Source organism: Sarcophilus harrisii, chromosome 2 (genome assembly GCF_902635505.1).
Source record: "Sarcophilus harrisii chromosome 2, mSarHar1.11, whole genome shotgun sequence".
Classification (NCBI taxonomy): Eukaryota; Metazoa; Chordata; class Mammalia; order Dasyuromorphia; family Dasyuridae; genus Sarcophilus; species Sarcophilus harrisii.
Genome location: NC_045427.1, coordinates 305639822 through 305652724, shown reverse-complemented (window position 1 = coordinate 305652724; position 12903 = coordinate 305639822). Strand labels below are relative to the sequence as shown.

The following is a 12903-nucleotide window of genomic DNA, read 5'->3' as shown; positions in this document are numbered from 1 at the left end:
ACTCCAGTATTTTTGCCGAGGAAACCCCATGGACAGTATGATCCATGAAGAGTAAGACAGTATTGAATGACTGAACAACAGTAGCAAAAACCAATAATAACAACAAAGTTTAAATACAAGATTAAAAATCAAAGCCAGGTGGTCAGGTATGCTTGATTAATAATACTAATAACAGTAATAATAACTGAGAGAGTGCCTTACAGATGGAATGTCTGGTGGGGGGAAGCTATGAGTATGCAAATGATATGTGATGTCATATTGTTTGGTTGGGTTTTTTTGCTAAATATTCTTTGTGTTCTTTAACCCCCCCCCCCCCCCCCCCCCCCAAAAAAAAAAAAAAACTCCATTATAACAGGTAACTCTCAGGCAGGAAGAATATAAACAACTCAAAAACAATATATCATATGATTAGAAAAAATAATAGCATTTATTCAAACCTTTGCATCTGTTATTTAATCCTCACAACAACCCTAATAAAGAAGGTACTATTATTCTCATTTTGTAAATAAGGAAACTAATTCAGAAAAAGGTCACATAGCTCTTTAGTGTTTGAGGCAGGATTTGTATCCTGGTCTTCTCTTGCCATCTAGCTGTGTCTTATTTGTATAACAATCATGAAATTAATGTATTGATAGAAAAATTTTCACCAAGGGCATTAGCATCTGGCAAATCAGATTTGTAGATTCTAGATTTATCAACAGTCCAGGAAAAGTCATATTTTTTTGGTTGAAGAGAGAGGGAGAGAGTGTGTGTGAGAGAGAGAGACAGACTCAGAATAAGAATTAGAACACTGTACATTTGGTTTGTAAGCACTAATTTCTTAAGTTGCCATGGCTCCTGAAATCAGCAAATGACTCATCTGTTAGTGATGATTTTCTTCATATTTGGGGCAGTCCTTGGAAAGCAGACAGGCTGTAGAGCTAAAACCATACTGGAAATCTTTCTACAATTTTAGAGGCCTTCTAGAGTTTGCCTTTTACTGATAGAGTTGTGAAGACTGCATGGTCACCTTCACACCATCTTGAGAATAGGAATTTAGTAACAAAGATATTACCAAGCTTTCTTTGTGCTGGTCTGTCCTGTGTCACTTTCTGCCTTTCTTTCTATGTCTCATCTCCTCCCTTCTTTCTGAAATTTATGTTACTAAGCATAGTTTAGTCTTGTTGTTTCAGTGCCCATAATACTATTTTAGCTATCCAAATAATTAAAATACAATATAATACAGACTTGAATGTCATTTTGAAAAGATGGTGTTGAGGTATAACTTTTTTGTGGATGAATTCATTTCTGAGTCCCATCTTTTAAGAAGTAAAGCTAATGGGCAAATATAGTTGACATCTTAAAACCAAGAAATTCTTTTTTCCCCTCCCTGGAAAAAATAATTCTTCTCAAAAACTTTAGCTCTTGTAATACAGGTTTCTCAGATTCTGGGTTTGGTACACAACCCAGGAGTTCTTGTTGAAGAGACCTTGTATGGTAGGATAGTATATGTGTATCTGAAGTGGTAGCATATCAGTAAAGAAGTCTTTATAAAGCTCTTTTATTCTTTCCCTTTTGCAAATTACAAAATATGCACCTAGAAGTCAGTCTTAAGGTTTAAACACAAGTTAATGTGTTAAACCCATCCAAAAAGTTCATGGCATCTAAATCTTACCAGGTTATTTATCTGCCTTAAGTGTTACACTAAGTATTTTTATTCCCAATCTTTCTTATTAGATATATCCACCAATAAAGTTGAACAGATACCCTATGGGGAGAGAATAACTCTGCGTCCTGACCCCTTACCAGAAAGATCAGCTTTTGAGACAGGTAAGAAATACCCTGAAATGAATCTTTTTTTTTTTTTTTTTTTTTTTTTTTTGTGAGGCAGTTGGGGTTAAATGATTTGCCTAGAGTCACACATATAGTGTGTATAGTCCACAATAGTGGAACTTCTAATGGGTTAAGGGGATGGATTCCAACAGGAGGTCAGCAGCCTCCTAGTTCTAGGGCTGGGGAAAGGCTTGAGTGGTAAAAAGCTCAGAAGAAACCTACGAAAAAGAAGACTTCTGATGTAATGAAAAGAACTATACCGTAGCCTAGGCCCTTTTGGACAACAGGCGTGTGGTGGCCTTGAAATGTTCCTTCTTGTACAATGTCTCGTCATCATTGGAATATTGTTAGGAGTATTGATGTGATTCCTATGAAGAGAAGGAGTGTGGAGTGGAAGTGAAATCATATAATTATTCCTGAGGTGAGGAGGAGTGCTGATAGGGCTCCTATGAGTGGTTATGGGCTAAGGTTTACTATGTAGTAAGCATGGGTCTGGTGGGTCATTAGGTTTCATCATATAGCTATAGGTTGATTATATGATTATGTATTGTCATGTAAGTACAGGCTTACTAGTAGGGTAAAGACATAGGCCTGGATTATAGCTACGTCCAGTTCTAGGGTCGTGAGGAGGAAAAGGATAATGTGATTGATGATAGTATGATGTTAATGGATATGAGTGCTAGGGCAGCCGAGCCGATTAGGTGGATTAATAGGTGGCCAGGAGTGATATTGGCCGTTAGTCGTACTGCTAGAGTACGATGATAATTTTGATGATAATTAGTATGGGGATTAGAGGTGTTGGAGTTCCTTGTGGTAGGAAGTGGGCAAGTGAAGCTTTTGGCTTATTGTGAAAACCTAGTACTACTGTGCCCGTTCAAAGAGGTATGGCTACGCTGATATTTATTGAGAGTTGTGTTGTAGGGGTGAATGAGTAAGGAAGGAATCCAAGAAGGTTTGTGGTTGCAATAAATAGGATTAGGGTTATAAGTACGAGGGCTCATGTTCGACCAAGGTTATTATGTATTGTTATTATTTGCTTGGTGACGAGTCTGATAAGTCAGATTTGTAGAATTTGGATTTGGTTAGGTAGTCAATGCTTGGGCGTTGTAAAAACTAGACAAGGGAATAGTATAATAATAGGTAAAGTAGAGATGCCTATAATAGTAGGGCAGATGAAAGGGGTGGGGCAAATAGATTTTTGTTCATTTTTTCCCTTAAAGGAATGGAATTTCTGGGAGTTTGAGGATTTCTTCTGGTGGATAAATATAAATTATTTCAACACTGATGAGTTGGAGTTAGTAAGTGTCAAGCGTCCAAGACAGGGTTTGAATTCAGATCCTCCTGACTTCAGGGTCTGCTCTCTATTCACTGTGCCATCTAGTTGCCCCTGAAATGTACCCTCCCACACACACCTTTTTTTTATTTTTGATTGAGGCAATTCGCGTTAAGTGATATGCCCAGAGTCACACAGCTAGGAGATGTTAAATGTCTCAGGCTGGATTTAAACTCAGGTCCTCCTGATTTCGAGGCTGGTATTCTATCCACCATCTAGCTGCCCCAAAATGTACCTTTTTAAAAACCTTTCAGGATGGGAATATTGTGTTTCCTTTTGAGTTAGGGTTACAACTGCTTTTTTAACATCTGTGTTTGTGATATCGAAAAGTAATTCAAATTTTAGTTCATTAAAAAAAAGCAATCTGTAGATTAACTTCATCTTTAACCTTATTATAGGTTTGAGGCTATTTTGTTAATTTCACATTATTTGTTTTTCCAGAGCACCCAGGCCAACGAGATCGTTATGATAGAGATAGGGATCGTGAACCTTATTTTGATCGTCAGAGCAATGTCATGGTAGATCATAGAGATTTTAAAAGAGATCGAGAAACACACAGAGACCGAGATCGTGATCGTGCCATTATTGAATATGATCGTGATCGGTTTGACAGAGATCGTCGTCCTCGGGAAGACCGGTATGTTGCAGAAAATTCTCTTTATACGAATTCTATGGCTGTATTAGCCATGAAGATTATTATAAACTCAGGCTTCACAGTTAATTAGTCAGGCTTTATAGAAACTTAACTGCATGTTTAGATTATATACATTTATTTGGGTGGGGAAAGGACTGTGAATGCATTTTTGTTAAGCAAGTATTTATGTTTTCTGGAATGATAAGCCATGGGGGGGAGGTAAAAGTTGTTAGAGGAAAAAGGAGGTAACCTTATTTTAGGAAAAAAGATGAGAACAGTATACACTTAAAATGGCCAAATAACCTTTGCAGTTTTTAATCTTTTTTTGAATGAATCTGGTAAAGCTGATCTGTGTAGTAAAGCAGTTCAAAAACTGAATATTTGGCATGTAAAATGTACATAATAGGTGTTAAGAGTTATGGTTATTTCACAAACCAAGTGCCACTAATTGTCTTTTTTTTTTTTTTTTTTTTTTTTTTTAAATCAGGGCACCTCCAATCACACCTTCTAGGACACAGTCTTATCGTGATAAAAAAGATCATTCCTCATCCAGACGTGGTGGATTTGATAGACCTTCATATGAACGTAAAACTGACAGGCCAGCTTATGACCATGGACCTTCCATGTTTGGAGGTAAAGAAATGCCTCAGTAAATACCAGGACACTGAAAATGTTTACATTGAGAGAACTTTTTCATTGTTAATATACATTAAGTTCTAAGAATGGAGTTTATTTACATTTGGTTTTTTTCACTCAGTTGAAACTGGTCTTACCAGTGTTATCAGTGATCTTCCACTTGCCAAATCTAGTGGCCTATTCTTGTTTCTTATCCTTCTGGATTTCTCTGTACAATTCGTCTCTTCACCTGATACTTTACTCTGGGTTTTCATGACATTGCTTTGCCACATTGTTGTTTGTTTTTGCCAGGTAACTCTGGAGTTCCCCAAGGTTCTATCCTGAGCCCGCTTGTCTTTTGTTTCTATACTCAAACTAGATTTCATCAGCCCCTTTGAATTCAGTTATCATCTCTATGCAACTCTCTCCATGACTCCAGTTAGCTGTTCTAGCTTATATCTCTATGCTATCTGGCAAGTTTTGCTCCAGACTTCTTGCCTGGACTATTACAGGAACCTCCTGATAGGTCTCTTACCCAGATACCAGATTGACTTTCTTAAGGCACATTTTTGACACTCCTCTTCTCAATCAATTCCAGTGGCTTCGATAGAATGTTGCCATTTAAAACACAGCCTAACCCCTTCTTTTTTCTCCATTGTTTTTATACATTACTTTATGCACTCTGGTCCAGCCATACTGACTTGTTAAATGCCTTGTACATGCATTCCCTTTGTCATCTCCCTGCCTTTTTACTGGCATTCCCTCATATCTGGAATTCTCTCTCTCCTTACCTGCACTCTTGGAGCTCTTAGTTTCCTTCAAGACAATTCAGTCATATCCCTCTGCAAAGGACCTTTCCTGATTTTCCCAGATGATAGTGTATTCCCTGTAAAACTTGTTTTTATGCCTGTTACCTTGTTACATGGTCATTTAGGTGCGGGTTGTTTCTTCCATTAAAATATAAGTTTCTTAAAGGATATCCTTCCTTCCTTCTTTCTTTCCTTCCTTTCTTCCTTCCTTCCCTCCCTCCCTCCCTTCCCTTCCCTCAGTCCCTTCCTTCCCTTCCCTTCCTTCCTTCTTTCCTTTTCTTCCTTCTTTCCTTCCTTCCCCTTCCTTCCTTCCTTCTTTCCCTTCCTTCCTTCCTTTCTTCCCTTCTTTCCTTCCTTCTCTCCCTCCTTTCCTCCTTCCTTTCCCTCCCTCTTTCCTTCCTTCCCTTCTTCCTTCCTTCCCTTCCTTCCTTTCTTCCTTCCCTTCCTTCCTTCCTTCCTTTCTTCCCTCCTTCCTTCCCTTCTTTCCTTCCCTCTCTCCCTCCTTTCCTCCTTCCTTTCCCTCCTTCTTTCCTTCCTTCCCTTCCTCCTTCCTTCCCTTCCTCCTTCCTTCTCTTCCTCCTTCTTTCCTTTCTTCCTTTCTGTCCTTTCTTTCCTTCCTTCCCTCCTTCCTTCCTTTTCTCCCTTCCTCCCTCCCTCACATAGGAAGTATTTGTGGATTGCTTGTGAACTTGTATTTTTTTTTTAATAAAAGTAACAACAATGAGATCTATATATGTCATTACAGGGCAAAATAGTTCTCATTGCAGGGTAATATAATATTTTTCCCTTTGTTTTTGAAAGTGCTGAAAGTCCAGCACCTCAGAAATATGCTTTTTAAGTTGATTAAGAGTAAAAATCTCTTTAATAAGATAATCAACTTTCACTTTGAGTAAAAATCTCTTTTCTTTAATAAGATTTTTAGATCAAACTATGAGAATACATAATATTTACCTTTGAATTTCATTTCATTTCATTTCCTTTAAGAAAAAAAAAAGAGGTAGTATTTTCAATATAAATTAAGCAGGCATTCCAAAGGCATTGAGACCCCTGAGGATATAATTAAAACTGTCCATTTCTTTCATTCTATTATACTTATATTAATTTGAATTTAACAAGTTAAATCTTTAAAATAGTTTCTGGATCTTTAGTATTGATTCAAATTTAATTACCTTACGATGACTAGAGAAAGTTAAATTTATTAAGTTAAAAAAAATATACACACACACACAGACACATATATCACACATATAATCAACTGCTGAATTCTAGGAGACCGAAGGACTTATCCTGAGGAACGGATGCCTATGTCTACACCATCACTAAGTCATCAACCACCTCCAGCTCCTCGAGTAGAGAAGAAACCTGAATCTAAGAATGTTGATGATATTCTAAAACCACCAGGCCGAGAGAGCAGACCTGAAAGAGTGAGTAGGATGAGAGTTGATAATTTTCATATAAAAGTACATACAGCCTATGTTTACCTCATGCTTTTTGGTACTTTATTCAAAGCAGGTCTAATAAGTTAGGTGTTGCAGATGAAGAATCTGAGGGACATAGACATTGTAACTAGCTTGGGACTGAAACTTTGATCTTTGAATAATCCAGGATGTTTTCCACGATGTATATAGTATCTGGAGCCATATAAGGAACCCACTTCAAATTCTGAATATTTTAAAGTTCCTTTAGCATAAATATAACGTAACTATTTCTTTCCCTGAAGTCATGATATATTCTGAGTTTCTTTAAAGCACTGGAAAATCTTTAAGAAACCCTGGTTTAATTAGATGAATAATTACGGTTTTTAAAAAATCCTCCAAGTGTGTTATAAGACACTTTAAAGGCACTCCTTCATAGAGGTTAAGAATATGAGTCCTGGATTTTAAACTTCCTTTTATATGAAGGAAAACAGGGGGGAAAAAAGCAGGAGTCTTGATTAGATTAAGAAAAAGAATTTATTTTCCAAGGTGTTTGTCTAAATGTGTACATTAAAAATCTTTTCATACAGTGAAGTGGTCAGGCTCTAACTTAGTTATATTTATTTGCTGATAATTATAGAGTTGTAATATATACTTCTGTAATTCATAATTCATAAGGCAATCTGTCTGGTTCTCAATTAAATAAAGGTCTTTATTACATAGAAATGCTTCTGTTGGAGAGAAACACCTTTTTTTCCCTTTTGTACTTTGTATTTCAGATAGTCGTGATAATGAGAGGATTACCAGGCAGTGGAAAGACACATGTTGCAAAACTTATTCGTGTGAGTTCAGAAAAGACAAAGATGTTTATTATTATGCTTTTTTTTTTTCTTACCAGCATGTTGTTTTGAGGTAGGGTTCTATTATCTGTTTCTTTTGGTCCTCTCTGCTTCAAATTGCTCCTTCATGTTATATTTTATGTAAGCATTTGCATTTTCTTCTGAGATTGTCTAGAATTTTTTTTTGTTTTTTTTGGCCAAGCATTTCACCATTATCACTACAAGTACTAGATTAGGTAATGATTATGAACCCCAAAAGCTCATTGAGGCCATTTACAAAACTGTGCAGGATCTAAGAGTTTTAATCTAACTCATGCTTGAATGAGAATCCCCACTAAAATGTCCCCAACAAATGGTAATTTAGTGTCTGCTTTTTTAAAGACCCCAAGAATGAGGAAATTGATGCTTTTAAAGGCAGCCCATTCTACTTTTGAACAACACTATTTGTTAGCAAATTTTTCCTTCTGTCAAGCATGCATTGACAGAATCTCATGCATTCTACCTCTTTCTGTTCTTGCAAACCAAGTAGAAATCCCTCTTCCTTGTGATCTTTTTTGCTTAGAAGTCTTCTCTTCTAAAAGTTAAACATAGCCATCATGTTCTTCTTAAGTCTTTTCTTGAGGCTAAACATTTTTAGTTCCTTCAGCTAATTTCTTGCATGGCTTAGTTTCCAGTTTCCTTCTAGTTGCCCTTTTCTGGATATACTTCACTTTTTCAGTGTCATAGTTCAGTTGTCTCAGAACTAACTAAGCACAGTACTCCATTTGTGGTCTGATCAGGGATGCATACAGTGAGACTTATCATTTTCCCCTTTCTAATTCGGTATTTTTCTCAATGCCTTCTGGTTTCTGCACTAGGAAAACGAGCTTGAATGATTCCTTGGTTTTCAGAGGATAAGCTTTGTTTTCATAGGAAAAAAACAGCCTTTTTTAAAATTGCTTCTTAGGATAAGGAAGTAGAGTGTGGGGGACCTGCACCTAGAGTACTCAGCCTGGATGATTACTTTATCACTGAAGTGGAAAAAGAAGAGAAAGACCCTGACACAGGAAAGAGGGTGAAAAAAAAGGTATGGTATATTTCCCGGAACTGATTTCTGTAGTTTGGGGATGGAATTTAAGAAAGATATATTTAGGAATAGAAATTTTTGAGAGGGAAGGGGAAAAAAAAAACTTCACCCTCCACCAGACATCTTATAATATTTTTGTGTGTGGGAAAATTCATTACAAAGTTTAGAGATGTGCTTAGAGCTAGTAACTAATTCTGCCCAACTACTAATCAAATGGCAGGTTTAAATATCTTCTTTTATTTTCTGCTAAATTCTATTCTTTCCTTAAACCAGGTGATGGAATATGAATATGAAGCTGATATGGAAGAGACTTATCGTACCAGCATGTTCAAAACTTTCAAAAAGACCTTGGATGATGGTTTTTTCCCCTTCATAATTCTAGATGCCATTAATGACCGAGTTAGGCATTTTGAACAATTTTGGAGTGCAGCAAAAACCAAGGGCTTTGAGGTACAGGGGTAACTTAATTTCATAGTAGTTTATGTTGTCACGATAATTCCCTAAATTGTATGCTTGATTTCTGATTCATTCTTTCTAGGTATATTTAGCTGAAATGAGTGCAGATAACCAGACTTGTGGCAAAAGAAACATCCATGGACGAAAACTTAAGGAAATTAATAAGGTGATTGTTTTGAAATATATAGAGTCCTAAGCTGTTGAAGTGGAGCTTTATCAAGAGCTCCATTGATATGCTTATAAAAACTAGTCTTTCTTTAGAGTGCCTTTTTTATCTTTTATTAGATCTTTATAGCTAAAGTGATCAGCTCTTAGTCTTTTTAAGAAGCAGCATAGGGTAGTGAATGTAAAGTTAGACTTGAAGTCAAGAGTCATTTAGTCATTTTTCAGTCACTTCTGACTCTTATTGACATCATTTGGGGTTTTATTATCAAAGATACTGGAGTGGTTTGTCATTTCTTTGTTCAGCTTATTTTACAGATGAGGAAACTGAGGCATACAGGGACTTGCCCAGGGCCACATAGCTAGTAACTGTCCAAAGCTGGAAGATGACTTAGGAAGATGAGTTCATCTGATACAAGCCTGTCACTCTATCTACCACATTGCCTCGCTGCCTGAATTTAGGAGACTTGTGTTCAAACCCTCCCTCAGTTATTTTCTGGCTCGATTGACTCATGACACCTCTCTGAGTCTAATTTTCTTATCTGTAAAATGGGAATAGCTGTAATGCTTATTTCACAGAGCTGTTGAAGTGTTAGTGATAAAATGTATATAAAGAACTTTAGAGCTTTGAGAAGTTTCACAGCTATTGAATGACAGAGGCAGGACTCCAACTCAGTCCTTCTGATGTGGACTTCATTGATCCTTCTACTGTGCTACTTCTGTCAGGTGTCCTTACTATGTCAATCTCTCTCTAGATGGCTGATCACTGGGAGACTGCACCTCGTCATATGATGCGCCTGGATATTCGTTCTTTGTTGCAAGATGCTGCTATTGAAGAGGTAGATATATGCTTAGATTTGAGTGCAAAACAAACTTTAATTTTCATAATGAAAAAGAAAATTTTCATAATGGAAATAGTAGGGTTTCTGTGTTTTCTAGCTTCATAGGCCATTGTTACAGGAGATAGAGACTAAAGTTGTCATTAATGCCAACTTTTGAGTAATGTGTAAGCCATCACTTTCTAGAGATTGTGTGTAGTCTTTGCACTGTAAAATTCACTAAAAGTATAAGAGTTATCCTTATACCATCTGAAAATAGTCAAAGATGGAAACAAATTTCTCTGGTTTTAGTGCAAATGATGTTGTAGGAAAAAAGGATCATATAGACTAGGAGTTGGAGGGTCTGGGTTTAAACTCTGCTGTTCATTTGTTTTCTGAATGAATGAAAGGTTACCCAGATGAACCATTAAGGCCTTTCCATATCAAAATTGATGACCCTATGGAAATGATTGTACAAATTTAAGAAATCATTTTCTTTTTTCATTTAAACTGAAAGTATACTAAAAGGCCTAGTTTAGTTAAGAAAACATGTAACTTGAAAAAAAATTGAGTTATTAACTATAATAGATTTTAACAACATTCCCTGATTTCTTAAGGGGAAAAAATCTGTCTTCACCAATTTTAAACAGAATGCTTTCTCAGTTTCTAAGATTTTTTATATGCTGAAGTGATTATTTGGTTATTAAAGTCTAATAGTTGGTCAGTATATATTAAGTGCCTACTTTGAGTAGACCATTTAACTAGTTGACAAGGCATTTCAGAAGGAGAGAAAAAATCAGAATGATTTGGCAAAATACATTTCCTATTTTGTTCTACTTTGCCTTCTAAATTTAGGCTTTTCCATTCAGATTGGATATTAGCCATAATTGAGTTTCTGTTCTGCTAATTATTTGTGTGGGATGGCAGTTGACCTTTATCCTCTGTCCTTTTCCCAAGTCATAGTTTGGAATAAACTTTTTTTGTAAATGTTAACCTATAAACACTTTTAACTATAAACATTGTGGGGTAAACAGGTGGAGATGGAAGATTTTGATGCAAATATTGAAGAGCAGAAAGAAGAAAAGAAAGATGCAGAGGAAGAGGAAAGCGAACTGGTAGGAGAATGATCAGCCACTTTGAACAGATTGTGTATTAGAAGGGCCTAATTGACCTTTCAATCTTCCATCCCAGCACCATGGCTCCCTTTACATGCAGTAGAAAGTCATAGATTCAGTATGCAAGCATGCCTAAGAAGACTTGAGGAAACTCATTGCTTTTTCAAAAATTAAAGACACCTCTGTTGTCTTTGTTCATAGAGTAAATAACTTCTTTACAGAGCACGTCTAAAATTCCCCTTACACATGCATCTACAGGCTGTAGGTTTGGGTGGAATAGTGCTTCTCATAGGCATTTATTCCACATTTGAATTTCCTAAGGTTATAAGAGGTAAGGTAGAATTACATTCCAGCAGGTATGTGGTGTGGTCAGCTCAACCACCACCTACATAAACCTCTGTTCTTGTTATAAGGTTTCAGAATTGGTTTAAATCAACTCTTGCTTAAGAACTGTTACTAGATAAAGTAGCAATTGATTACCACTTGCTGCTGGATTTGTTCTTCTAAATTCTATCCTATTAAAAGGGTATGTGAAAATGTATTTTGTCTATATAGTCAGTGACATTGTTTGCTTCATGTAAGGCTTGCATAGAGTGAGTCAAAAGTCCTTATGCACCTAACACAACCTATTTCCCCCATACTAATGTAGGTGCTTTTGGCTCAAACTGTTATTCAGGAATATGGCCTGTAGAACAGCTTGACAAGTGAAATAATCCACAGTGGCATGAAAAACTGTTGTTTTGAAATATTACTAGATTTATTCAACTCATTGGCTCACTTGAGCCCTTCTTTATACTCTTTATTGAAAATCTGCTAAGTTTGAGCCCTGCTTCCAGTCCCCAAAATCTTAAGTGTTAGTATACATATATGATCTTTAGGAGCTGAGGCCATGGAGCCCTTGTGTGATTTAGTGGACTTGAGGAAAATCATGTGAATTTGTAGAGATGATGTCAACTTGTAGAAACCACTTCACAGATTCTGAATGTGCATGAAAAAATAAGCTCTAAAGTTCACAGCATATGAGTTTTAGCATGTTTTGTTTTGCGTTGTTTTTTTAAGACATAAATTTTTTTCTTCACTAAACTGTGCTTGGACATATTTGTTAAACTGCAGGTGGGAAATTCAAGTAAAGGGCCCATTCTCTTTGCTAAGATTTGACTGCTAATATCTGTTCTCTATCTGTAGTGTCAGTGCTGAGAAATGATCACATATAAAATTCATAAAGATTTAACTTTTGAAAGCATCTTCCTGATGGAAGAGATAACATAAGCATTTCATTTAAAGAGACCTTTGACTTTCCAGAATCTAGGTGAAAACTTGTACTTGAACATATTCAGTCTGAAAAAGGAATAGTACTAACTATTTTCACTTTAGAGAGAAGACAATAGAAACAATAGTTTGTTTCTTGCATTATTTCTTCTGTCCCCAAGTTGGAGTACGTGTTCATTTTCTTCAAATTTGCTGTGTTACAAGACTACTATTAACCCATTGGAAAAAGCAGGATCAGGATCTGCTTTTAGAGCCTAATCTAACTGTATTTAAAGATCCTTGGAAAAATCCAATCATCCTGCACCCAAAGGGTTAAGAGTGAGTCTTACTTTAGTTGAATTATATAAACGGAATACATAGAATACCTAACATTTTGCACTGTCCAAATTATTCCATTTGGGTAAGATCTAAGCTAACTGGTTAAGTTAATAGAATCACTTTTTTTTCCTGTGACTAGTAGTATGATGCTATTTTGTCATCTTTGCACCTCAGTGAAGCTAGTAGGTATGGGTCAGTGTTTATACAATGCATTGTTCTGGTGATGCTAATGTTTTGAGCTG

The 12903-nt window shown here is 36.3% G+C and overlaps 1 protein-coding gene across 8 annotated transcripts in view; it reads left to right on the top strand.

Annotated features, from left to right (window-relative positions):
- Positions 1-12903, top strand: part of YLPM1 (YLP motif containing 1) — an 80608-nt gene that overhangs the window by 31428 nt on the left and 36277 nt on the right. For all 8 annotated transcript variants that reach the window (XR_004232001.1, XR_004232000.1, XR_002770138.2 and 5 more), the window contains 10 exons: positions 1717-1809; positions 3587-3782; positions 4267-4412; positions 6473-6627; positions 7398-7460; positions 8404-8523; positions 8797-8973; positions 9062-9145; positions 9897-9980; positions 10994-11074. Coding sequence is in view for 5 of the 8 variants with exons in the window: in XM_031952517.1 (XP_031808377.1) it covers positions 1717-1809; positions 3587-3782; positions 4267-4412; positions 6473-6627; positions 7398-7460; positions 8404-8523; positions 8797-8973; positions 9062-9145; positions 9897-9980; positions 10994-11074 (1199 nt within the window). In the remaining 3 variants the exon portion in view is untranslated. The remainder of the gene's footprint in view (positions 1-1716; positions 1810-3586; positions 3783-4266; positions 4413-6472; positions 6628-7397; positions 7461-8403; positions 8524-8796; positions 8974-9061; positions 9146-9896; positions 9981-10993; positions 11075-12903) is intronic.